Source organism: Girardinichthys multiradiatus, chromosome 5 (assembly GCF_021462225.1).
Source record: "Girardinichthys multiradiatus isolate DD_20200921_A chromosome 5, DD_fGirMul_XY1, whole genome shotgun sequence".
Taxonomy (NCBI): domain Eukaryota; kingdom Metazoa; phylum Chordata; class Actinopteri; order Cyprinodontiformes; family Goodeidae; genus Girardinichthys; species Girardinichthys multiradiatus.
In genome coordinates, this window is record NC_061798.1 from 7,806,817 (window position 1) to 7,833,889 (window position 27,073).

At 43.5% G+C, this 27,073-nt stretch overlaps 1 protein-coding gene across 1 annotated transcript in view; it reads left to right on the forward strand.

Moving 5' to 3' along the window:
• The window catches only part of LOC124867908 (N-acetylmuramoyl-L-alanine amidase-like), a 44,196-nt gene extending 21,601 nt beyond the window's left edge, over positions 1-22,595 (forward strand). Inside the window, exons 2-4 of the mRNA XM_047364597.1 lie at positions 9,631-10,491; positions 11,470-11,680; positions 21,812-22,595. Of these exons, the coding sequence (XP_047220553.1) occupies positions 9,631-10,491; positions 11,470-11,680; positions 21,812-22,115 (1,376 nt within the window). The 3' untranslated portion in view covers positions 22,116-22,595. The remainder of the gene's footprint in view (positions 1-9,630; positions 10,492-11,469; positions 11,681-21,811) is intronic.
• Positions 22,596-27,073: the final 4,478 nt, after the last annotated feature.

Here is a 27,073-nt window from a genome sequence, read left to right on the forward strand (position 1 = left end):
TCTCAACATTATCTACTTGTAGGGGGACATTTTTACCTATCAATGTGGCGAAACCTCGCGATTGGAATGTAAAGGAGAAGTAAAAGGTCTGCCCCAGCCAGTGGCAGGGGCAGACCTGCTCAGCCTCTGTCAGATGAGTCTCCTGTAGTAAGGCGATATCTATTTTATGATTCCTGAGGAAGTTAAGTACCTTTCTGCGTTTCAACAAGTTATTAATACCATTAGTGTTCCATGTCAAGTACTTAATAGCTATGGATGTAATTTTCTTAATTGATTTCTCCAATATAATGACACAAAATCCAGAAACAGTTAGGGGAAAAAGTCCAGGCCATTATCTAATTTATGAAATAAATTCCTATGTCTTGTTTGCCTCGTAAGAGTGTAAAAGGAAATAACCAAAAGAGAGTGAACGGGAAATAAATCATACAGAACCCCATGATCACCGCTCCTGCCCCACTTTACCACCCCAACTGAGGAATTCTAGAACCTTTTTTTATGCAGCTGTTGCCTATATTGCTGCATCATTAAATGGTGCCTATCCTCCAAGAAATTAAGTAATGTATCAGTTATTAAGCCAATATCCCACCACAAAATAGCGATTATTTAAGGTAAGGAAACAATAGGAGCACACTATACTATGGAACAGTTCCCTAAAACAAAACTGGTAAAGAACCTGAAGTTGCATAAACATATAAAGCCAGTAAGCCAAAAGCTTGTAATTAACAAACCCTTTAGTTATTAAACTATTATTGGTAACAGGACCAGAGGACAAACCATCCTCTGGTCCTGTAAGTCATCTGTAAGTCATCTGGTCATCTGTAATAAAAACAAGAAACAATCCCATCCTACAATGGACTTACAAACAGCACCATCAATTCTGTAGTCAGAGGCGAAAGGGAAAGTGAAAGCGCTATGTGTACCTGGTATTTTGTTCATTAACTTAGTTATTTTACCAGAATATCACTCTACTTTAGCAAGGTGAACAGAATAATATAAAAGCACCATGTGCGTAAAAGGGGGGAAAGCATCACCATCATACACGCTGTTGAGGTAGGAAAACTTTACTGGCCGTCAGTTAACTCTTACATTACTCCTCACCTCTCCCCGACTCTTTTTATTTGGCACCCCAAAGGACAATCCTCAGTCAGAGATCAGTTGTACGTTTCCACAAGTTTATTAAAACCAATTTGAATTCAGACCCCACGCTGCTATGCAGTACACAAACACAATCATTCTGTCTGTGGATGTCTCCCCAGCAACAGTATCAAAGAAACAGAGATACATTTCATCATTTAATTAAAGAATTGTTTCCCACACATCTTCAGGAATCTTCAGTGAGAGGAGTACCATGCCTCCCTAATCCACTGCCAGTTTCTCACGATACAGACAGAAAACACCTGCAAGCTTTAACCTTGAATAATAAACACTCATTGTGTGACCACATTAGAAGCTACTGTTTAAGGATTTTTCTAACTCTCAAAAGCATAACTAAAAACTCCTAATAATAATCAATCTATAAGCAGCAAATCCCAAATATATCTTAGCTTTAGCTACTAATGATAAGACATTTATATTTCCACAATTCCCCCTTTTGATCTCCACCAGGAGATCGCTCCACATAGGGTGCAGCCAACTCCAGCCCCTGAAGTCCGTCCGTCAAAGCACACATCTGATAAGTAGGAGGTTTAGATTCAGCACTCCCCTTCTCAATTGTGGCAGTGATGAAGCGAACCATCAGAGCCCTGATGCATGGTACACAACAACAACCACAGGTAACAATAATGGCAACAAAAATAGCTATAGAAATCATTAATGACATGACTAAACCTTTCCATTTTCCAAACATATCAGTGAACCATTGCTCCAATGCATTGTCAATCCCTGAATGCTCGTGCATAGTTTTACTCAGAGTTACTGTAATTAAGCATGCCTGGAACCGACAATGCAATGGAACTCGCTGAAATTGAATCATCCTGTGAACTTTAATTAAGACTTTCAGAGAGAAGATAAAAATGAATTAAACCAATATCATTATACACCTCTTACTCCAGAGGGGACAGAAGGATTATTTTACATTAACTATGCTGCCTCTGCCTCACCTTTTGCCTGAGGACTATTGCATTTCCTGCTCCTGTAGTCTCAGGGTGCTTAAAACCTTCTGATCCTCAGCAGGGATGTCTTGACCCCTTCTAAGTGGAGGATGTCTTCTCAGTCCTATTAATTAATTGCGTTTCTTCATTAAAAACAAACAATGCCTGGGTTCAATCACTACAATCCTTATGGCCCCTGAACAGTAAGCACAACAATAGATGAATATAATAAAAGAGTAAAAATGCAAAAACATATAAAATATAACTTTTGTTAAGTAAAAATCATAAGTTGAAAATGTTATTTGATTTTTTTTTTGTTTTCTCTCGTCCTTTCGTCCTCCGGGTGGCGCAGTCTCGCTGTTTGTTGGTCCCTTATACAGGTGACATCTTGTGCGCTGGTGTCTGTTGGTCTTCTTTCTTCAACAACTAAGGTAGACTCCCTAGTTGTCTGACACAGCTGAGGGGATTATTCTGCCCCTTGTGATGAAGCTGTGTTTCCTCCAATCTCCTCCAGGGGTCTCCCTGATTCCGGTGTGGCGCACTGGCTTCAATGAAACCACGTGTCTCCTTTGCCCTTCAGCCTCACTGCGTGGGATGTCCTCTCTGCCACCTGGTACGGTCCTTTGAACCTTGGCTCCACCCACTTTTGCTTGATGACTTTCAACCACACCCACTCGACCTGGGGTGTTGTTGGCTCTCCTGTAGATCTCTCAGATCCCAGAACCTTGTTGTAGGGTTCCACCACCGTCTGTAGCTGAGAAAAATAGTCTTTGTGTGACAGATTCTGTATATCACCTGTAGATGTCAGAACAGCTCCTCGTTGTCCTGGAAAACTCCTTCCGGTTTCCAGCTCGTATGGAGTGTATCCTGTGGTTGAGTTCACTGAACACCTGTGCTTCAGCCCCAAACTGGACTCCACCTGTTGCAGCTGCTGGTTCTTAAAATGGGTTCCATCGTCAGTCCTTATCTTTTCAGGAAACCCGTGTCTGGGAATGTAATGGTTAATGAGATATTTAACCACAGTTTTGCTATCTTCCTTTTTGCTGGCCATGCTTCTGGCCATTATGTGAAAGCATCCACACACACAAGCAGATATCAGAAACCTCTTACTGACTGCACCATGTCTGTATAGTCAATAATTATTTCCTTTCCTGGCCTTGTGATTAAAGGAAATTTTCCCTGCAACGGTGTCAAAGTTTTCTTTGGGTTGAATTGTCCACACACTGTACAGCATTTCACAAAGTGCTTCACCATGTCTGTCATAAAAGGATGCCTCCACTCCTTCAGATTCTCCAGCATCTGTTTAATTCCAACGTATCCTACTCCATGTGCCTCAGAAAAAAGTTCCTGTTTAAGTCCAGGAGGGAACACCACCCTACCTTCACACAAAGATGTGGAAATAATTGATCTTGGCAATATCCCCATGTTATTTTATTCTGACATTCCCCCCTTCTGGCGCAGGGTCCAACCCCTGCGACAATCCAGCAGAAGGTTTAAACAAGAATGTGCTAGTAACCAAGATCACATTACATAGAACCAAAGAAATGAATTCTGACATAACTAATATCTCACTTAGAAATATGTCACATATCATCCTGATTTGTCTTGTATGAAGATAAATATTAGACTAAAGCGCGCGACCATATACAGAGGCTACAGTCCTCAAATGGCGGCTGTCCTGGGTTCGAGTCCCGGACCCGGCGACATTTACCAAATGTCTACCCCTCTCTCTACCCCTCTTTCCTGTCTACCTACTGTCAAAAAATGGAAAAATAAAGGCCACTAGTGCCGAAAAAATATCTTAAAAAAAATGTATTAGAGAAAAAAAAAAAAAACTCAGGAAGGGAGGTGCTGAGCGTTACCATGACAGCAAAGGCGTGAACCAACCTATGATGGACAGCCTATGGGCGGGACCCACAGTTTCTTCATTCCAACCCATCTTAGTGAACCTTAAACTGCAAAACTGTTAACATGCACCTACCTCAGCAACAAGCTGCTTCTTAACTCTCCTGAAAACTCAAAGTTTTAATCAATCTTGGATTTAGAAACATTATTCTAAACATGAATTATTGTTTCATGCAACATATAAACAAACGTTCATTCCAACAAACACAAAGACAAAACATCAAAGACAGACAAATGGCCAAATTTGAAGCTTCAAGAAGTAAAATAAATTTTTAACAATCTCTTTTCAGAATATGTTTTCTCAGCCATATCTTTTAATGCTATAATTGATCAATTTTGTTATGACAATCTTCAGGATCCTTTTTAAGATGAGTGCACATAGTCCAAAGAGATCTCAAAGTATTTAGAAGCACAGCAACAGTTTTCTCTTAAATGAATCCAATTTCACTGATGCTGAAACCTTTTGCTAATTCTTTCTACTGTAACTCTATAATAATAACTACAATCCTGAGAGTTATTGTTATAATTCTCTTTTTGTTTGGCTCAATTTGATCGCAGCTGCATTCAAGAATTTCTCTGCTCAGAAGTATTTTAAGCCGGCGTTGACATTTTTATGGTATACCCAAACAAAACAAAAACTGCAATGTTTGACTTAATCAGAAATTAAGATAAGAAACTTGACTCCAAACTGGACTTTTTTCCACATAGTGTTTCAAAGGGAAGACACACATAATTTTCCTTAATTTGGCTATTTAAATTTTCAGAGTTGGGGAGAAAATCATTACTCGAACCCCTCTTTAATAATCCAAATGCTGATAAATGTTCCAATATTTTATGATTTAGTAATCTGAAATTACCTTGTGTACCTTTGTACTCCTATGTATTCTTTTAATCTTTAAACCCTAAGAAATCAAACAAGGAGCCTTTATTTCTTTTCTTTTCCTAAAATGAAGGATTTTCTTTATTCTGTTGTAAAAATCCTAACCTTGATTCCAAAACAAAACTCTTCAACCCCAATCTGTGTCCCCCAGAGTAGAAATTTTGAGTATTATTGCATTTCAAAGCCACCAAATGACTGGAACTCATCATTGGCTTAGATCTATTTTAATAGGTAATCAGTCTACCTTTAATTAAGTATTATAATTTTATGGACCCAAAATCTATGGCTTACGGGCTTCAGGAGTCCAGGAACCACAGGTTGAGTACTGCTGCATTAAACAATGATGTTAACTCTCTTAAAGGATAGGCTAAATATCCCCAGACCTGTTAGTTTATGATTTCTGCTTGCACAATAATCAGATTTAAAAATCACTAGTTGACAGCCCCTAATTTACCTCAGATCATATTTGCTCCTAACACAGTTCATAAGAAGCTTCAGACATCATTATGCTAAAAAGCCAAAAACAAAAAATACAGATCTGTTTTAAAATAAAGAAAAAGCATGCTTACAAAATTTGGTACTGTGGTGGGAAATAACTCCACGGTTCTGAAGGCCTTTTATATGCAGTCTTTTAGGAAACATGAAATTAGTTTAATTTTTGTGTGGCACCACTGTCCAATCAGAATCTCTTACCTTCAAAAATAACCCAATTTTTTCCATTCTCATTTTAAAGGTTTGTTTTACCAAGGAGAATGTGTTTAACAAAACCAATTACTCTCAAAAGTTTAAAAGTTTTTAGCTGGTGATATCTTAGAAAACAACAAGTGTTTTAATATTTCTGTGCAGCACAGAACTGATTAGGTTTCTCTTTCCTTCTCCAAAGGGAGAAAAAAAGAATCTGCAGAACCAAACCTTTCATAGTTTTTGTCAGGACCTGATATAAGGTACAGTGTAAATCAACACGCTGCATGAATCAGAAGAGGGAAGGAAAGAAATTAATATAACCTCTTCCCAGCAGCTGCTGTGAAAAACAATGAATTTGTACTTTCCATAAGCGTCAGTTAGCACTTGCGGACATAAACTGCACCAAACTGTAAGTACTGTGTCAGAGACCATATGAAGACCATCTGCAGTAAAACTAAGCTTGTTTTAATGAGGTCTCTACCCATTAGATTTATGGAATACAAACTCTGACAACAGAAAATAATGCCTGAAAGAGAAACCCATCAGGTTTTACGCATGCGCTGGGTTTTAAAAATGCTCCTTCATGAGATCTGTCCTGAGAATAACATAGAAACACTTGGTTACTGCTGAGTTGTGGAGATGTTGTAACTTCCTCTGCTTTTTAATAACTTTTAATAACTATAATAATTGACCTTGAATATTCCACGACGAAAGAGAACCTGCTTCTCTAAAAGAATTAACTGGAAAGTATCAAATGAGTTAAGTTATCACCCTTTTAAAGATACTTTTCTAACCCTAAAATAATATTTTAACCCGCTATATCTGTCAATGTCAGGCCAGCGTGTCACATGAGCAGCGGTTAATAAGCGTTCTTCGTTGCAGAAAATAGGAAAAGATTTATGCAAATGTGTTTGTGTTTGTACGTTACCCCCATCAGTTTCTTAATCGCTCCAGAGTCAGACTGTCAGGCACACAGTCTTTTATCAGTCCAAAAAACAACCAGGCCTTTCAGGTCTGTTGTTGAGACATTCAATACTTGTCCACTTTAACTTTTCCAGGAGTGAGAAAGAACTTTGCTCTGGCCTGTTTCTCTTCTGCCCGCATAAGATGTGCTTTCAATATAAATCCAGTGCATTCACTCTTCTGGCTCTGGCAAACAGCATGGATCGTTGTCCATCTCCAGTGGGTTTGGGCCAGACTTCTTCTGAGTTTCGTTCTGGTGGAAACTCACACTGTGATTTGCAGCAGCAGGCAGACAGGCTCTCTCTTTCAGGCCGTGCTGGAGAAGCGTCTCTGGTCGAGTAGCCATGAGAAGGGCAGGTTTCTAAAGTCCAGACTCAAAAACGCAGATGTTACACTCAAATCCCATACATGTGTGTATGTGTGTGTGTGTGTGTGAGAGGCAGATGAAAAAGTTTAGTATAGATTCAGATTTTGCACACAGAAATATTATCAGTCAGTCAGTCAGTTGTCCACCATAACATGCACTATACTCCTTTCTTTTCCGACTGATCGCAATATTTAAGACAAACGAAACTTCCTGCAGGAAAGTTTTAACTCTTTAACACCTTAATTGATGCACTCTGCTTTTTAATCTTTTTCTTATGTTTTTTATTTTTCTCATCTCCATCCATCAACTGTTTTACTCGAAACTCTTTAAACTATTTAACTTATTTACACTCAAACTTCCACTCTGTGAAAAACCAAACTTATCTTCCCAAATTAAAGCATATTTAACACAATCGCAGAACTTTTTCAATCTCTCCTGGTCCGACCACTGTGACGCCAAACCCGGTTTGACACCTAGGAATCAACCCTCCGTTGACTCCTTGGAATTCCTTTTACTTAATCTTATTATTACAGTTTCACCATTTAAGTATCCCAACTGTCTTCCCTCACCTGCCAGTACAGGGTCTCGGGGGTCCTATCCCTGGCCCCAATCCCTCGGGGAGGCTCTTACTAACCCCAGCCTAAATATCCCAGTCCTCGTCAGGACTGAGTTTGGATTGCCAAATCCGGAACTTATTTACTTCAACACCGTCACCATTTAAGTATCTTCAGTTAAAAGTATGTTACAGCCTCAACATTCAAGTATCTCGGCTAAAATTTATCTTGTGTCAATCAACAAATATTTTTACGCAATATATCATTTCTTTACCGTAATCCATTATTTCAACCAACAAATATTTTACCCAAAACTGATCAAGACTGTAAATTTAAAAGAAAACAGATATCTATTCCACAACACCACCTACACTATTAGCAGGCAAAAGGAGAATAAATTTAGATCTCCTTACCTTTTGTTTTGGGTCGACCCTGTGGTGTTGTAGAACGACGTCTGCCTCGTAGTCAATTAATTATCCTTTAGTTAGTGCCAAATCCGGGTCACGGCACCAATTGTTGAGGTGGGAAAACTTTACTGGCCGTCAGTTAACTCTTACATTACTCCTCACCTCTCCCCGACTCTTTTTATTTGGCACCCCAAAGGACAATCCTCAGTCAGAGATCAGTTGTACGTTTCCACAAGTTTATTAAAACCAATTTGAATTCAGACCCCACGCTGCTATGCAGTACACAAACACAATCATTCTATCTGTGGATGTCTCCCCAGCAACAGTATCAAAGAAACAGAGATACATTTCATCATTTAATTAAAGAATTGTTTCCCACACATCTTCAGGAATCTTCAGTGAGAGGAGTACCATGCCTCCCTAATCCACTGCCAGTTTCTCACGATACAGACAGAAAACACCTGCAAGCTTTAACCTTGAATAATAAACACTCATTGTGTGACCACATTAGAAGCTACTGTTTAAGGATTTTTCTAACTCTCAAAAGCATAACTAAAAACTCCTAATAATAATCAATCTATAAGCAGCAAATCCCAAATATATCTTAGATTTAGCTACTAATGATAAGACATTTATATTTCCACAACGCTGACTAAATTAAATTTCTTCTTATTCCACAAAAGTATTTTTAATGGAGTCCATCTACCTCCAATCAGGGACATTTAAAGATAACTGAAAATCAAATCAATGTAGCAAAAAATTAAAAATGAGAATTAGAGCAAGATGACATCAGAGTGATGTAGAAAGGACAACTGTCTGTTCTTGTTTGTCAGAGAAGGATCGTATTAACTAGCAGTAATAGTGTAACAGAACACATTTGGCTTTTTAAACATTATATACATATAAGTATGATTTAAAGCACAGAAGCACCCCTTATTAATTGACTTACGGCTGTGATCACGATCTGCAAAAGCAAGTTCGAACAGTGTCCCAGATTTGGGGGGTGCAGGCAGTTTATCCCTGGAAGCAGCACTCCCGTGTTGGAGCCAATTTATCTTTTTCTAACTGAGGGAAAGGTTCAGCAGCTGGTTGGCAGTGTGCAGTAACATTTGGGGGATGTTTGCGCTAGTGGCTCTGTAGTCAGTACAGTTTGTACAACCCTGTTTAAATTCTTGGATTTTGAGATGAAAAAATGGAGGCAATGATAAATCATTTCCTTTTTCTTCTATATGATTGTGCAAAAAATGTATTAGTTTATAGATGTGCACACCTAAGCAACCAAGTTATAGCAGCTTTTTAAATATTGGCGAGATTTTTCCCCCTTACAGATTAACTTTTTTTATTGGTAAATTGTACCAGAAATCTGCATTTTTAGCTAAAAGTTAAGAATGATTTGTCATTATCTTATTATTTCAGATCTCAAAAAGCAGGATTTTTACCAAGTATCCTTTTGAGAGTCACTGTACAGTTGGAGGAATCTCCAGTCACTCCATCATCTCCTTTGCCGTGCCATTAAAAGGACTTTAAACCATAGTTTTGAAACTCTAGTGTTTTAAACCTTAGTAAATGTTAATATTCGTAACAGGCCCATGCCTAGTCAGGAAATTGAATGTGCTTACATTTGCAAAGCATTTTATTTTCATTAAATCCAGCTGCATTTAGTTTAAGCCTTATAAATGACATCCAGTCTCTAATGCCACAAATGAAGGTTCACAAAGGAGCAATATTATTATATTATTTGTTACAGACCTATAATAAATATCCATCACATTTCTTTCAGGTGTCCACTTGCGTAACATGGAGAGCTTCATCCAATCTGTGCAGCAGGTTGAAGACTCCAACCCTGGTCTCTCACCTCTGGCTCTGGTTAGAGCTTTGAGAAAGACTGCTGGCCATGACGATCTAATGACCATCCATTTCTTGGGTGCGTCATATAACCACAGTGATACAGAGGGTTTAGAGGGATCAATTCTAAATGCAACATCCTTCAGCTTTTTTGATAAGGCTATCCACCATATTGTAACTGACCAAGGCGAGGAGCGGGGGGTGGTCCTTGCTCCAGACGGCACCACGGTTGCTCTTGCACCCCTACTTTTAGGGATTGAATCAGGACTAAAAGCTAAAATGGAGGTAACGCAAGCTCTTGGGATCTTCCCTCTAACCCTTGGTAGGACGATGGGGCTATCATTCCTCAGCCACCAGGACATTCCACCTTCTCTCCGTCTGGGTCCCAACGGGTGCTGGGACAATGTGGAGCAGCCAAAGGTATTTAGACTATCTCGGCCCGCTACTCTGGCCACGGATGCCATTATCAACGGTGGTATGGATGGAGTTATACTGGGCATGCACCTCAGCAGCTTACCAGCATCTCAGCAGCCCCAGGCCCTCAGTGAGATCTTAGGAGGATACTATAATTTCACTTTGACTGAGAAACAAGGCATTGATGTTGTGACCAGGCACATAAGCCCGAGGAGAAGGGAGCTTTCAAGATCACTTCTGGAGCCACTTGATCTTCACAATGCAGTGATGACAACACTAGCATTGGTCTGGAAGCTGGAGAACACAGAATGGATTTCTTATGACACTGGTTTGGGCAAGGTGGTGCAGGATGGACTGCAGACATTTAGGCACAAATACTTGGGTGAGCAATTCCATTATGTAAGAGGTGTTTAGACTCAAAATAGAGCTGCAAATAGTAATTCTGTAAGATGGTACAATGATTTTAGATTTCAAACTGAACTGTTTGAATTTAAAAATTACTTTGTTGCTCTTTGTACTTGGTCCTGCTGGACAAACTTTATGTTGTTTCTTTTAGATTTTTGAAATGTCATCTGCTGACATTTCAATACATTTGTAAATTAGCTATAGTGCAAAAGTTGTCATATTACTTGAACCTTTTTTGTAACATTTTGCCATGTTACAATCACTGCCCTCAATGTATTTTTGGGGATTTTATGTGACCAACACAGCAAAGTGCTTCATTATGAAGTGTGTTGCAGGCATGGATTTCTATTCAGCCTGAGTTTTGATCCAGTCTTTTTATATATACATTTTAATGGTGAACAAAGATAACCTTTTAGTGGTGACAAAAGACTTGGGACTGGGAAGGGAGGTTGACCTTCCAGCAGGACATTATTCTGAAATATACAGTTACAGCTGCAAAAAAGTGGTTTAGTTCCAAACATGTTCATGTCTTACACCCAGAAATCCAATTGAGATTCTCTTGAAGGACTTGAAAGAAAAAGAGGAGAAAATGTTGGTTGGTAGATGTGCAAAGCTGGTAGACACATATCCCCAAAACACAGCTGTAGTTGCAGGGAATAGTAATGCTAGAAGGTACTGAAAATATTTGCATTCGACAACTTTTAGATTTTATTTGAACAATGTTTTTAATGGTATTTTCTTCCTTCTATTTTACAATAATGTACTACTTTATGCTGGTCTGTAACATGAATGATAGTAAAATGCAGATTGCTACTGTGACCTGGCAAAATGAAAATAGAAATTTCATTAAAAGGATAAAAAATACTTTTGCAGGTTTATGTACAATAACCTGACATATCTATAAATTGTTATGGTCTGAGATGGTAACCAAACAACTGTATCCTCCTGAATGCAGATTGCCCTCAGATCATCCCTCGCTGCCAGTGGGGAGCGAAAGCTTACCGGGATACACCAATTCCACTCTCTCTGCCCCTTCAGTTTCTCTATGTTCATCATACCTATGAGCCTTTTTCGCCCTGTTTATCCTTCTCAAGCTGCTCCCGTGACATGAGGTCCATGCAGCGTTTTCACCAAGAAGATCGTGGATGGACTGACATTGGATATAGGTAATCAGAATTAATTGACACCCAGGTTGATATGGCATTTTTCTTTGTTGCATAACTGGATGCAAAAATTAAAGCCTACTATTGCATTGAAGAGATTATGTTATGCCTTTTTTCTTTAACAAAATTTGTTATGAAGGTTTATTGCACATATGAAATGTCTTAAAAGTCACACAGTTTAACAGTTCTGCTAGCTCTGAACCTGTAAGACATGCTCCATTGGTCGATGTTTTTTTTCTTAACGGCTTGTCTAACACTAGCGAATGGAAAGGCAATCAAATTGAACATTTTATACAAATGTGATATAGTTGTAATCTTTCCAAGGATTTTTGTCTAACAGCTAATGGAAGTCAGAGTCTTAACAAAAGCAGAGGACTCAGAGGGATCTCAGTTTGGAGAATCAGTTCTCAATGGAGAATTAGATTAACTCAGTCAAGTAGCTCAAACAAGAAAACAAGCACAGTATAAAAAAACACTTTATGTTGACATCACTGGGTGAGGATTAGTCATGCATATGATGTCACCTCAAGGAAGATTTCAGTTTGTGCTGAAATTCCCATTTGAGTAGGTCAAACTGTTACGTAGACTTTTTGATGGAGAATTTTCACAGTGCCCAGCACACAACTGAAAACTAGATTTTATTCGACAACAAAAATAACAATATCTTTAACAACCAACTATATTGTGCATAATATTTGACAGCATGTAGCAGCTAATAGCTCACAGAGTAAAATATTGGAATTTTACTGTACAAATGAAAAAACACAGCATTCAGAGTCAAAAATTGCTGCCTTAGAATAGGCCAGTCTCTAACTAGTCACATGGTTAGTTTTTGTGCAGTCAAGAAGCATTCACCCCCTTACAGTTTTCTTCAATTTTTGCTTTTTTGTCACACCTAATTGTTTCAAATCGCCAAACTTAATACAATTAATGATCTAACTGATTAAACAAAGCTGTTCAAACCAAGCTGGCATGGTTATGGAAAAGTAATTGCCCCTAAACCTAAGAACTGGTTGCAATGTCATTGGCAGCATTAATTTCCATCATCTGTTTGTTATACCTGAAAATTAGTCTTTCACATCGATGTGTGCAGGCCCACACTTCATTGTTTAAGTTGCTTTAATTCTGCCACAATAGATGCTTATTAAAGACGAGGTCATATCACAGCAAATCAATTAGATTTATGTCTCAACTTTTGTTGGCGGGACAGAGCACAGACCCGGAAATGTAGGAAAACAGCTGTAGATATGCTGTGTTCTGCTTATTTGTGCCGTTATTACAGCTGCAATATTATTGTGAGAGTCAAGAGCAGCTCATTCAACACAGACTTTGAGACGTTTTATTTATAATGTTGGAACCCCGTCGGAGAATGTGTGCTGAACACTGACGTTCTCTACGTCCCTTGTCCCACAACAAGCCAGTAGCGTTGCTAAGCAACACACAGCTTATCAGGTATAATTACATTACAACACACACCTTTACTACCGGCTACGGTGGCTTTTTATGTTCAAAGAGACGTACGCTTTTTGTAGTTGGTTCGGATCGGGGCCGGTTTGTATTCAGACCATAAGCAAACCGCACCAGAGTCCGTTTGGAAGCGGACCGAGACCACCTCAAAAAATGGGTTTCGGTCCGGTTGTTTGGTCCGGACCAGGGTTCGTTGAGTGTATTCACACCTGCACAAAAGGTCCGGACCAAGGTGGGAAACAAACTCTGGTCCGTTTAAAGCGGACCAAAAGTGGCAAGTGTGAATACACCCTTAGTCTCCATCTGGAGGAGGACTTTCTGGTGTGTTGTGGATCATTGCACAGCTTCCAAATAGTTCCACTTTTATTTCGTTAGTCAACAGACTACTTTTCCAAAGCTTTGGGGTCATTGATATGTTTTTGGCAAATGTGAGACAAGCCTTTTTGGTCAGCAGTGGTTTTGGACATGGAACTCTCTTATAAAAGCCATTTTTGACCAGTATGTTTCTTATTGTTGAAGGTTAAACAATGAAGTTAAAAGAGGCATGCAAGGCTTGTAGTGCTTTTGATGTTCTCCGTTCTTTTGTGACCTCCTTGTAATTAATTGTGATAGGCGGACCTTTTCTGGAAGGGGCCAGCAATGTTCCATGTTACCTCGTACTCATAGTCGTACTTGTCGTCTTCTGCTTTATCCGGGATCAGGTCGCCGTCGCAGCAGACTCGGTAGAGACACCCAGACGTCCCTCTCCCTAGACACCTCCTCCAGCTCCTCTGGGGGGAGCCGTGCCTGGAACACCTTTCTGAGGAAGGCGTCCAGGAGGCATCCAGTATAGATGCCCGAGCCACCGCAACTGGCTCCTCTCGATGTGGAGGAGCAGTGGCTCTACTCTGAGCTCCGCCTGGTGAGGGTAGAAACGTAGACCGACAGGAAAATCAAGAGCTTCGCTTTTCGGCTCAGCTCTCTCTTCACCACAATGGACCGGCACAGCATCCCCATTACTGCGGCAGCAGCACCAATCCGTCTATGGATCTCCTGCTTCATTCTCCCCTCACTCGTGAACAAGGCCCCGAGATACTTGAACTTCTCCACTTGAGGCAGGAGCTCCCCTCCAACCTGAAGAGGACAAGCCACCCTTTTCTGGTTGAGAACCATGGCCTCGGACTTGGAGGAGCTGATCTTCATCCCAGCTGCTTCACACTTGGCTGCAAACCGCTTTGGTGCATGTTGTAGGTCTGGGCTAGATGGGGCCAGCAGGACCACCTCATCTGCAAAAAGTAGAGATGGTCCCCAAACCAGACCCCCTCCGGCCCTTTGCTGTGCCTAGAAATCCTGTCCATAAAAGTTATGAACAGGATCAGTGACAAAGGACAGCCCTGCCAGAGTCCAACATGCACCGGGAACAGGTCCGACTTAGTGCCGGCAATGCATACCAAGCTCCTGCTCCACTTGTACAGAGACCAGATGGCCCCTAATAAAGGGCCCCTGTCATAGTTTTACATATTGTTTTGACCCACATGCAGTAAGCAATCAGGAGACCGATGATGTTTAACAAAGGCTTTATTTTACAGTGAGCAAGGGAAAGGGGGCGGAGCTGGAACCGGAGGACAACTGCAAGGTAAGTAGACACGGTAAGAATGTATAAGTCTAAGATGGTGAATATTACAAAATAACAAGTCTGTCTTACTAGGAAGTGGAGGTTGATCCGCCAGGAGGGGTTGAGACAACAACGAAGCTGCACACTGAGATGAACGGAGCAGGTAGGTACTTGAACTCATTTTGAGGTAACTCTGAGGTTCTGTTTGTGATGTTATTGTGTGGGAGGGTGGACATGGGTCGCTTGTGGAGGTCCGTAGTAGTTCCAGGAAGGGCACCTTCGGAATAGCCGCCAGCCAGTAGTTCCGGAAGCAAAGGGTAGGCAAACCAGGTATAATCCACGTAGTTTGGAAATCCTTCTCCAGTGACAAAATCCAAATTAGTAAGGATGCTTCGAAGACAAGGCCAGGCCTAGGTATCCGGTCTGCAAAGGAGCACATACAAAATTACTAGGATGACAAAGACAAAGCTAGGTAAACTGTGGCTTGAGTCTATACAACTGGGAGCAACACTCTGGCGCTGAACTGCTGGCGGCCTCCATCTTAAATACCCTCCACGGAAGATTAGGGAATAAGGAACACCTTTCACCACTCCTCACAAACCCAGAGCCACCTAGAGGCCAAGCACAGAGCACAACAACAAAAGACAACACAGAGATCCTGACATCACCCCCCCTCAATGGTCGCCACCCAGCGACCCAGAAGAAGTGGAAGGTCGAGAGGAGACATAGTCCGAGATCAATGTAGGGTCACAAATAAAAGATCAGGGCACCCAAGAACGGTCCTCCGGCCCATACCCTTCCCAGTCCACCAGATACAGCCATCTGCGACCCCGCCGACTGGAGTCCACGATCCAACGGACCGTCCAGACAGGATGACTAAGCCGGTCCAGAGTGGGTGGTAGGGGCTTGGCAGGAGGGCAGGAATCACTGGAAAAGACAGGTTTAACCTGGGAAACATGAAAAATGGGGTGTACACGCAGGCTAGGAGGTAGATAAAGGCGAAGGGCAGAAGGACCGATGATTCAATGGTATAAGGGCCATTAAAGCGGGGAGACAGCTTTTCAGAAAACACTTTTAAAGGTATGTCCCTAGAGGACAACCAGACCATTTGGCCATGCTGATACAACGTGGCTGGCCTCTGTTTACAGTCAGCACACTTCTTGTTCTGATCTGCTGAATGAAGGAGAGCCTGGGAGGCCGTGGACCAGAACCGTTTGCAACGGCGGACATGGAGGCGAACAGAGGCAACTGCAATGTCTCTTTCATCTGCCTGAAACAAAGGTGGCTGATACCCAACAGATGCCTTGAAAGGTGACAATCCAGTAGCTGAAGAAACATGAGAGTTAATGGCATACACGGGCCACGGCAGGTAAGTGCTACATTCTAGGGGATCAGAGGCCGACAGACACCTGAGAATAGATTCCATCTGTTGGTTCTGTAGGTTCCATACTGTTTGATGTCACTGTGGAGAGATGGCCACCAAAATCTCCTGGAAATGAGTGAGACAGTCTGGCTGACCCCAGGGTGACCAGAGAATCTGGCAGTGTGAAACCAAGGGATCAGCCGGAACCGGACAGAGGAAGGAACATAAACCCTATTAGGGGGACCAGTGCCAGGGTCAGGTTCATGACGCTTGGCCTGGTTTACTAGGTTCTCTATCTCCCAAGACAAGGCTCCAACAGTCCAGTGGGAAGGAATGATAGGCACAGCCTCCTTAACAAGGCTATCAGGGGAAAACTGACAGGACAAAGAGTCTGGCTTCAGGTTCTTAGAACCAGGTCTATAGGAAATTGAAAGATCGAACCGAGAAAAAAAAAGAGACCAACGTGATTGCCATGGATTCAGTCTTTTTGCTGACTGTAAATAAGCCACATTTTTATGATCAGTCCAAACTAATACAGGGTGTTCAGCACCCTCAAACCAATGCTGCCATTCCTCCAAGGCCAACTTAATGGCTAGAAGTCCCTGTCCTCCTACATCATAGTTTCTCTCTGTGTCACTGAGCCGTCTGGAAAAGAAAGCGCAGGGATGAAGCTTACCATCTGTGATGGACTGTTGTGAGAGTACAGCTCCTACGCCTGTTTCAGAGGTGTCCACCTCCAGAATAAACCATCGAGAGGAATCAGGGTGAATCAGAATGGGGGTCTGTGAGAATCTTTCCTTTAGTGCTGAAAAGGCTCTATCTGCCTCGTGAGACCAGGAGAACACAGTCTTAGTGGAGGTGAGAGCAGTGAGCGGGGCAGCCAACAGACTAAAGTTCTTAATAAACCCGCGATAAAAATTCGCAAATTCTAGGAAACGCTGGAGCTGTTTGCAGGAGTCTGGGACAGGCCACTCGAGGACTGCCTTAATCTTCTCTGGGTCTGAGCGAACCTGTCCACCCTCCAATATGAACCCCAAAAAGGTTACTGAGTCCTTATGAAAGTCACACTTCTCAGCCTTTACAAACAAACGATTCTCCAGCAGTCTTTGAAGAACTAAATGTACACAACGACGGTGTTCATCAATGTCCTTTGAGTAGATCAAAATATCATCAAGGTAGACAAAAACATTCAAAAAATTTCTGAGCACATCGTTGACGAGTGACTGGAAAACTGCAGGTGCATTACAAAGCCCAAATAGCATCACCAAGTATTCAAAGTGTCCGAGGGGTGTTTTAAATGCAGTCTTCCATTTGTCCCCCTGGCGGTTCCTGATTAAATGGTAGGCATTTCTTAGGTCAAGCTTAGTAAATATTCTGGCACTATGAACTGGCTCAAAAGCCGAAGAAAGGAGTGGAAGTGGGTATTTATTCTTAACAGTTATCTGATTTAATCCCCTATAATCAATACATGGGCGAATGGAACCATCTTTCTTAGCCACAAAGAAAAACCCGGCGCGTAGGGGAGAATAAGAAGGGCGAATAATGCCAGCCACAAGGGACTCGTTATTATACTTCTCCATAGTCTTACGTTCAGGTTCTGAGATGTTGTATAATCTACTAGTAAGCAGGGGGGTGCCAGGAAGTAACTCAATGGAGCAGTCATAAGGTCTGTGTGGAGGCAAAGTTAACGCCTTAACCTTAATAAAAACCTATTTTAGGTCGTGGTATTCAGTGGGAACAAGTGAAAGATTAGTAACCTTGCTCTCATCCGGAACCATGTCGGCCGGCTGTGGGGGAACGGCTGACTGAAGGCACGAAGAAAGACAGCAAGTGGACCATGACTCTACTCAGCACTCAGACCAATTTATGAGGGTTATGTTTCTGTAGCCACGGAAAGCCTAAAACCATAGAGTTCAGAGCGATAGGGAAAACGAAAAAGGATATTTCTTCTCTATGGTTACCAGACAACAAAAGGGTTAAAGGTTTGGTATGATGGGTAATCTGTGTTGTAATCTGTGCCCATCCAGAGCTGATACTAACTGAGGTGAAAGGAGTGGTTCTGTCTCAATCTGAGCTTCAGTGACCAAATTCAGATCAATAAGGTTTTGCTCACTCCCGGAATCAATTAAAGCAGAGAGATTCTGTATATGTCAGTCTAGAATCAAAGAAGCGGGCAGGCTAAGTCTAGGGGCAGAAGGATTGTTTAAGCTGTCCGGGGGTTTCCCCTCATCTACTGACGGACCCACCCTTTTGGTCCAGTGGGACAAACAGGGCAGCTGGCAAGAAGATTCTTAGGAGAACTGCAGTAAAAACATAGATTAGACTGACGGCATCTCTGTCTCTCCTCAGCCGAGAGGTGAGTACGCCCAACCTGCACAGGCTCTGACTCTGAGGCCTGTGGAGGGATAGGTGAACGAACAGCTAAGTGAACCTGGTTGGGGGTTTGTGTCTTGCTAGCACAAAAATCCTGCCGGGACCTCTTCCTCTCTCTCATGCGATTATCGAGTCTAGTGGCTAAATTTATTAAACGTTAAGTGTCTTGGGTTCATCTACTAAGGCTAACTCATCCTTTAGGGGCTCATTTAAAGCCTGAAAAAATGCAGTTTTGAGAGCACAATCATCCCACCCAGAAGCTGCTGCTAAGGTTCTGAAATCTATGGAGAATTCAGAAACTGACTGGACTCTCTGTCTTAAGCACCATAGTTTTCAGGCTGTTGCGGTTTGATCTACATCATTAGAAAATACCTCTCTAAATTCCATCTCAAAATCAGAAAAGGTACAGCCAAAATAACAGCAATTGTTAAAGCGGGCTTCCACCCATCTTAACGCCTTACCCGACAATAGTCCCAAAATAAAAGAAATCTTAGCGTGATCATGAGGGAAGGACTGTGGGGATCGGTTGAATACAAGTGTAAATTGTAACAAGAAACCTCTGCAATCTCCTGACTCACCGGAATATTTTTCTGGGTTGGGGGAAGTGACGTCACGAGAGTGTGAGAGCTGCTGTGCGACCTGTGGGGCTGTAGAGCCCTCTGCGGCTGGACTGGGTATACTGCTTAGGGTGTGTTGAAGCATGGATGATAGCTGTTCAATCTGAAGGTTTGTTTGTCTCTGCTGTTCGGCTAGGGACCGGAGAGTGGAGTCATGGGCTTGGATTTGGTGGGATTGTTCGGAAAGAGTTCTCCTGAAAGCCTCTGCTGGGTAAGGTTGGCCAGAGTGTTCTGTCATAGTTTTACAGATTGTCTTGACCCACATGCAGTAAGCAATCAGGAGACCGATGAAGTTTAACAAAGGCTTTATTTTACAGTGAGCAAGGGAAAGGGGGGCGGAGCTGGAACCGGACGACAACTGCAAGGTAAGTAGTCACGGTAAGAATGTATAAGTCTAAGATGGTGAATATTACAAAATAAAAAGTCTGTCTTACTAGGAAGTAGAGGTTGATCCGCCAGGAGGGGATGAGACAACAACGGAGCTGCACAGTGAGATGAACGGAGCAGGTAGGTACTTGAACTCATTTTGAGGTAACTCTGAGGTTCTGTTTGTGATGTTATTGTGTGGGAGGGTGGACATGGGTCGCTTGTGGAGGTCCGTAGTAGTTCCGTTGGAATAGCCGCCAGCCACTAGTTCCGGAAGCAAAGGGTAGGCAAACCAGGTATAATCCACGTAGTTTGGAAATCCTTCTCCAGTGACGAAATCCAAATTAGTAAGGATGCTTCGAAGACAAGGTCAGGCCTAGGTATCCGGTCTGCAAAGGAGCACATTCAAAATTACTAGAATGACAAAGCTAGGTAAACTGTGGCTTGAGTCTATACCACTGAGGGCAACACTCTGGCGCTGAGCTGCTGGCGGCCTCCATTTTAAATACCCTCCACGGAAGATTAGGGAATAAGGAACACCTGTCACCACTCCTCACGAACCCAGAGCCACCTAGAGGCCAAGCACAGTGCACAACAACAAAAGACAACACAGAGATCCTGACAGCCCCGACTCCGTACATCACAGCTGAATGCCTTCTCTGTCAGGATGTGTCATTTTGAGTTTAGTGTTTGTTTACTTTTTATCGGTCTGGTGTTTCTTCTGTTCCGTCTAGTTTCTCAGTTTACTTTAGTTAATGGTTATTCTAGATTCTTATGCTTCATTTGGTTATTTATCTTTGCCTATAGTTTTCTTTAGATCAGTTTTCCCCTGGTTATGTTAAGTAGTTTAGTATCTTGCCCAGCTCCTCATGTTCCTGGTTACCCCTGCTAATTAGTTTCACTTATTCTCTCAGTTCCCTGCAGCCTGGTCCACACCTGTTACATGTTTCCTCTGATTACCTGCCTCCCTGTCTCATTGATCCATACTCCACTTCCCTCAGCTTATAAGCTCTCTAGTTTTCATTGTTCCCCGCTGGTTCCTTACGTTATCAAACGTTGCTATCTTCCAGAGTTTCTCCTTGTGGTTTGTTTTCTGTATTGGCTCTTGAACTTTTGCTTTTGGATAACCTGCTTGTCTGCCTGCCTTCTGTAAGTCCACCATCAATTAAATTATTAAACTTCATCTACTCACCATGCTGCCTCCTCGCCATGTTCTGCATCCCGGTCCTGCCTCCAAACCCTCAACACTGACATTCTCCAGGTCCACAAAACACATGTTGACCGGTTGGGCAAACTCCCATAAACCCTCGAGTACCCTGCAGCAGGGTATAGAGCTGATCCAGTGTTCCACGGCCGGGACGAAAACCACACTGCTCCTCCTGAAGCCGAGGTTCGACTATTGGCCTAGTAAGGCCTACACCAATCCCATGGTGTAGGCCTTACTAGGGAAGCTGAGGAGTGTGATCCCCCTGTAGTTCGAACACACCTTCTGGTCACCCTTATGAAGGGGGACCACCACCCCGGTCTGCCAGTCCAGAGGCACTGTCCCTGACTGCCACACAATGTCGAAGAGGTGTGTCAACCATGACAGCCCCACAACATCCAGAGACTTGAGGTACTCAGGGCGGATCTCATCCACCCCCAAAGCCCTGCCACCGTGGAGCTTTTTAACCACCTTGGTGACTTCAGCCTGGATGATGAAAGAGTCCAGCCCCGAGTCCCCAGCTTCTGCTTCCACAAGGGAATGCATGATGGCAGGATTGAGGAGACCTGCCTGCTTCACTCTTGACCAGCAATGTTCCATGTTATCTCCATGTGTCAATAATGGCTTTCATTGATGTTTGCTAAAACTATAAAAGCCGTAGTGATATTTTGTAACTCTTCCTTGGCTGAATCAGGGCCATTATTTTGGGGTATTAAGATTTTTGTTTTACAATGCAAAAATAATCTCCATCCAGAGCAATGCTACCTGTCTACAGTGCCATATAAAACAAAGCCATAAGAAGTCAGATGTGTAGTTATTTTTACAAGCCATGTAGGGAACAAAGCACAAATATGGTAGGTGAAGCTTTTCTGCAATTAGATATTTCTTTTTGCTGGTCTATCATTAATAGACTGAAGACTGTGGTTGTAATGTGACAAGATTTTAAAAAGTTTCAAATACTTTTTCAAGTTACTGTACACAAGTTTCTGTATTTACATCAGAATTGGCCTTGTAAGGAATTTTCTTGCTTGCATGATGCATATAGGAACCTGCTGCTAAAATTGCATCATACTTCACGTCATAATTTTTAATAAATTGAATCATTAATTTTAGATTGAAGTACTGTATGTTGTGATATTTTTATTTTCAGCTTTGTCGTTGGATCTGATGGTTACATCTACGAAGGAAGGGGTTGGAACCACATTGGCAGACACACCAGGGGACACAATGCCATCGGCTACGGTGTGTCAATCATTGGAAACTATACGGCCAAACTGCCATCTCGCCATGCCATGGACTTGTTGCGTTTTCAACTGGTGCCCTGTGCAGTGAATGGAGGAGGTCTCACAAGCAATTTTACTATCCAAGGCCACAGACAGGTGGTGAACTACACCTCTTGTCCTGGAGATGCCTTGTTTTCAGAAATAAGAAGCTGGGAACATTTTAGGGAATAACAGGAATGGCAGCCATTGTTGTTTTGCGATTTCTAAACACCATCTTGGTTCCCGATTTGTTTTGATTACTGTGAATTCGATAATTTATCCATCATAAAGGGCTCAATTAAAAGCCCTCTATATTTCGAATACAATTTACACCAGAATATTTTGCTGAAACGATGGAAGAAGGAAGAAACTGTTATCTTGAGCATGTAAAACCATACTGCGTCAAAGTTGTCAAATATTAAGAAACGTGATTGTCTATCAAAGACTCTTTGGCATTTTTACGATTTATTGGCTCATGTTGAATCACAGCTAACAATTATCATGCTTTAAATTAAAGATACAGTTTGGCTTTTTCTATCCAAAAAAATACCAAAGTAACAAATTACTTAATCTAAGTAATGGAGCATAGAAAGGAAAATGTTCTCTATGTAATTTAAAAACCGTGTTATTTTCTAGATGCAGAAGAATAAAGGAAAAGTCCACAACTGCTGACTTTTTGAGATCTGCCTGGTTTACTTATCATCTAACCAACAAAGTTTATTAAAACACTGACTCTAAAAATAATAAGCTGCAAGAAGTTATATTAAATATGTAAGCACACATTTCTCTAAAGGATAGAGTATCTCCTCATTGTATGATTTTTTTTTTTTACAAATTTAAAGAAGCAGGAAGGTTCTCTATATTCTCAGATTAAGATTTACTTAGATCACTTGAATGAGTACAAATAAACAATTCAACTAACAACTATATATATATATATATATATATATACACACAAACACACACACACACACACACATATATATAAAACCACCCTTATTATGATAAACGTCCTCAGTTTGAAAAAGAATTGCTTGAAGAAAATCCAGCTGCTGGCCAGGATCTAAATAATACCTCGGTTAGGTCCGGATACAAGCCTGAGCTTGTGCGGGAGGTCGGGAGATATCGACTAGAAATAGTCGGGCTCGCCTCCACACACAGCGTGGGCTCTGGAACCCATCTCCTTGAGAGGGGTTGGACTCTCTTCTACTCTGGAGTGGCCCACGGGGAGAGGCGGCGGGCTGGTGTGGGTTTGCTTGTTGCCCCCCAGCTCAGCCATCTCGTGTTGGGATTTACCCCAGTGGATGAGAGGGTCGTATCCCTGCGCCTTCGGGTTGGGGAGAGGTCTCTGAGTATCATTTCAGCCTACGGGCCGAGTGGTAGTGCAGAGTACCCGGCCTTCTTGGCGTCCCTGTCGGGGGTGCTGGATAGTGCCCCTCCCGGGGACTCCATTATTCTACTGGGGGACTTCAACGCCCACGTGGGGAACGACAGTGACACCTGGAGAGGCGAGATCGGGAGGAATGGCCTCCCCAATATGAATCCGAGTGGTGTTTTGTTATTGGACTTCTGTGCTAGTCACGAATTGTCCATAACGAACACCATGTTCAAACATAAGGGTGTCCATCAGTGCACTTGGCACCAGGACACCCTAGGCAGGAGGTAGATGATCGACTTTGTTGTCGTATCATCAGACCTTCGGCCGCATGTTTTGGACACTCAAGTGAAGAGAGGGGCTGAGCTGTCCACTGATCACCACCTGGTGGTGAGTTGGATCCGCTGGAGGAGGAGAAAGCCGGACAGACTTGGCAGGCCCAAGCGCATAGTGAGGGTCTGCTGGAAACGTCTGGCAGAGCACTCGGCCAGGGATGTATTCAACTCTCACTTCCGGGAGAGTTTGACCAGATCCCGGGGGATGTTGGAGACATAGAGTCCGAGTGGACCATGTTCTCCACATCTATTGTCGATGCTGCTGCCCGTAGCTGCGGCCGTAAGGTCTGCGGTGCCTGTCGCGGCGGCAATCCCAGAACCCGATGGTGGACATCGGCAGTAAGGGATGCTGTCAAGCTGAAGAAGGAGTCCTATCGGCTGTGGTTGGCTTGTGGGACTCCTGAGGCGGCTGACGGCGTGCTGTGGCCCGGGCTGTGGCAGAGGCAAAAATATAGTGGGAGTGGGAGACTGCTGACCTCGACTGAGGACATTATCGGGCGGTGGAAGGAGTACTTCGAGGATCTCCTCAATCCTGCCATCACGCATTCCATGGTGGAAACAGAGGCTGGGGACTCGAGGTTGGACTCTTTCATCACCCAGGCTGAAGTCACCGAGGTGGTTAAAAAGCTCAGCAGTGGCAAGGCTTCGGGGGTGGATGACATACGTCCTTAGTACCTCAAGTCTCTGGATGTTGTAGGGCTGTCATAGTTGACACGCCTCTTCAACATTGCGTGGCGGTCGGGGACAGTGCCTCTGGACTGGCAGACTGGGGTGGTGGTCCCCCTTCATAAGAAGGGGGACCGGAGGGTGTGTTCCAACTACAGGGGGATCACACTCCTCAGCCTCCCTGGTAAGGCCTACGCCAGGGTATTGGAGAGGAGAGTCCGACCGATAGTCGAACCCCGGCTTCAGGAGGAGCAGTGTGGTTTTCGTCCCGGCCGTGGGACACTGGACCAGCTCTATACCCTCTACAGGGTGCTCGAGGGTTCACGGGAGTTTGCCCAACCGGTTCACATGTGTTTTGTGGACCTGTAGAAGGCATTCAACTGTGTCCCTCGTGATGCCCTGTGCGGGGTGCTCCAGGAGTATGGAATCGGGGGCCCTTTATTAGGGGCCATCCGGTCCCTGTATGAGCAGAGCAGGAGTATGGTCCGCATTGCCGGCACTAAGTCGGACTTGTTCCCGGTGCATGTTGGACTCCGGCAGGGCTGCCCTTTGTCACCGGTCCTGTTCATAACTTTCATGGACAGGATTTCTAGACGCAGCCAAGGGCCGGAGGGGGTCTGGTTTGGGGACCAGTGGATTTCGTCTCTTCTTTTTGCGGATGACGTGGTCCTGCTGGCCCCCTCTAGCCAAGACCTACAGCATGCGCTGTGGCGGTTCGCAGCCGAGTGTGAAGCGGCTGGGATGAGGATCAGCTCCTCCAAGTTTGAGGCTGTGGTACTCGACCGGAAAAGGATGGCTTGTCCTTTTCAGGTTGGAGGGGAGTTCCTGCCTCAAGTGGAGGAGTTTAAGTATCTCGGGGTCTTGTTCACGAGTGAGGGAAGAATGGAGCGGGAGATCGACAGACGGATCGGTGTGGCTGCCACAGTAATGGGGCCGCTGTGCCGGTCTGTTGTGGTGAAGAGAGAGCTGAGCCGAAAAGCAAAGCTCTCAATTCACCGGTTGGTCTACGTTCCCACCCTCACCTATGGCCATGAACTTTGGGTCATGACCGAAAGAACGAGATCCCGGATACAAGCGGCTGAAATGAGCTTCCTCCGTAGGGTTGCCGGGCACTCCCTTAGAGATAGGGTGAGGAGCTCGGCCATCCGGGAGGGGCTCAGAGTAGAGGTGGCTCGGGTATCTATACCGGATGCCTCCTGGACGCGTTCCTCGGGAAGTGTTCCAGCCACGTCCCACTGGGAGGAGGCCCAGGGGACGGCCCAGGACACGCTGGAGGGACTATGTCTCTCGGCTGGCCTGGGAACGTCTTGGGCTCCCCCTGGAGGAGCTGGAGGAGGTGTCTGGAGAGAGGGACGTCTGTGTGTCTCTGCTGGGTCTGCTGGGTCTGCTGCCCCCGCGACCCGGTCCCGGATAAGCGGAAGACGACGAGTACGAGTACAAGTACGAGGTCTGGATACAGAATGCAGTCCGTCAGTTTGTGACCTCTGATCTATGGGATAAGAGAGCAATTTGACCCGGTCTGAAGTCATTATGAAACCCTTGGGTGGAATTAAATGCATATGTGTTAAAGGTTATATTTGAGATGTTTGTATACATTACAGTGATGGAGGCATGTTTATGTGGTTGGTTGGGCCTGGCACTTAGATGTCTTTAGCCAGGATATTACATACCCCATGGTACTGAGTGAATCAACTAAACAGGAAACATCTGATTTTCCAGAAACAGAAAGGAAAAAAGTTCAAGGATGTCAGAACAAAAGTGAAAGAAGAGAGATAGTTTATGTTGCCTTCAAGCGAGCAGATAAGCAAAACTGCACAGACAGACTTGCTTTAAGTCTGAGATACTTCCACATTGTCAGAAAACATATGATTTGAGAATCAAGAGTGTCCGTTTTAAATACTTGAGCTGGGGCTCCTGTTGCCCGGATTGCTGCAGCAATGCAGCGTGGCATGAAGTCGATCAGCCTGTGGCACTGCTCAGGTGTTATGAGAGCCCAGGTTGCTCTGATAGTGGCCTTCAGCTCTTCTGATTGGTTGGGTCTGGCGTATTGCATCTTCCTCTTCACAGTACCCCAAAGATTTTCTATGGGGTTAAGGTCAGGTGAGTTTGCTGGCCAATTAAGAGCAGGGATACCATGGTCCTTAAACCAGATATTGGTAGAATTGGTGGCTTCCTCCCACAGTCCAAAGACATGCCTGTTAGGTTAATTGGTCACTCTAAATTGCCCTTAGGTGTATGAATGAGTGTGTGGTTGTTTGTGTGTTGCCCTGCGATGGACTGGCGACCTGTCCAGGGTGTACCCTGCCTCTCGCCCATAGACTGCTGGAGTTAGGCACCAGCTCCCCCGCGACCCACTATGGAATAAGCGGTAGAAAATGACTGACTGACTGACTGACTGAGGTAAAAACTATTTAAAGTCAACATCTGTGATGGTGTCAAAGGCCAGGGAGAAGAGATGGGCTTTAAGAAGGGATTTTAAAACAGACAGGGAAGAGGCCTTTAGGAGCTGCTACAGCGAAAGCATGGTATCCTCATCAGCTGACCTGAGGGAACCAGAGGGTGTGTAGGGATTTAGCAGCTCAGACAGGTAGGGCAGGACAAGGTAATTGCTTTAAAAGCAAATAAAATAATTTTTTTAAATTAATCCTAAACTATACACACAACCAGTGCAGACAGGGTAAAATAAAAGAATTGAGGTTAAACATTTATATGCAAGTTAAAAGATGTTGAGCAGCTTTCTGTACCCTCTGAAGCTGAGAAATAGAGGAATCACT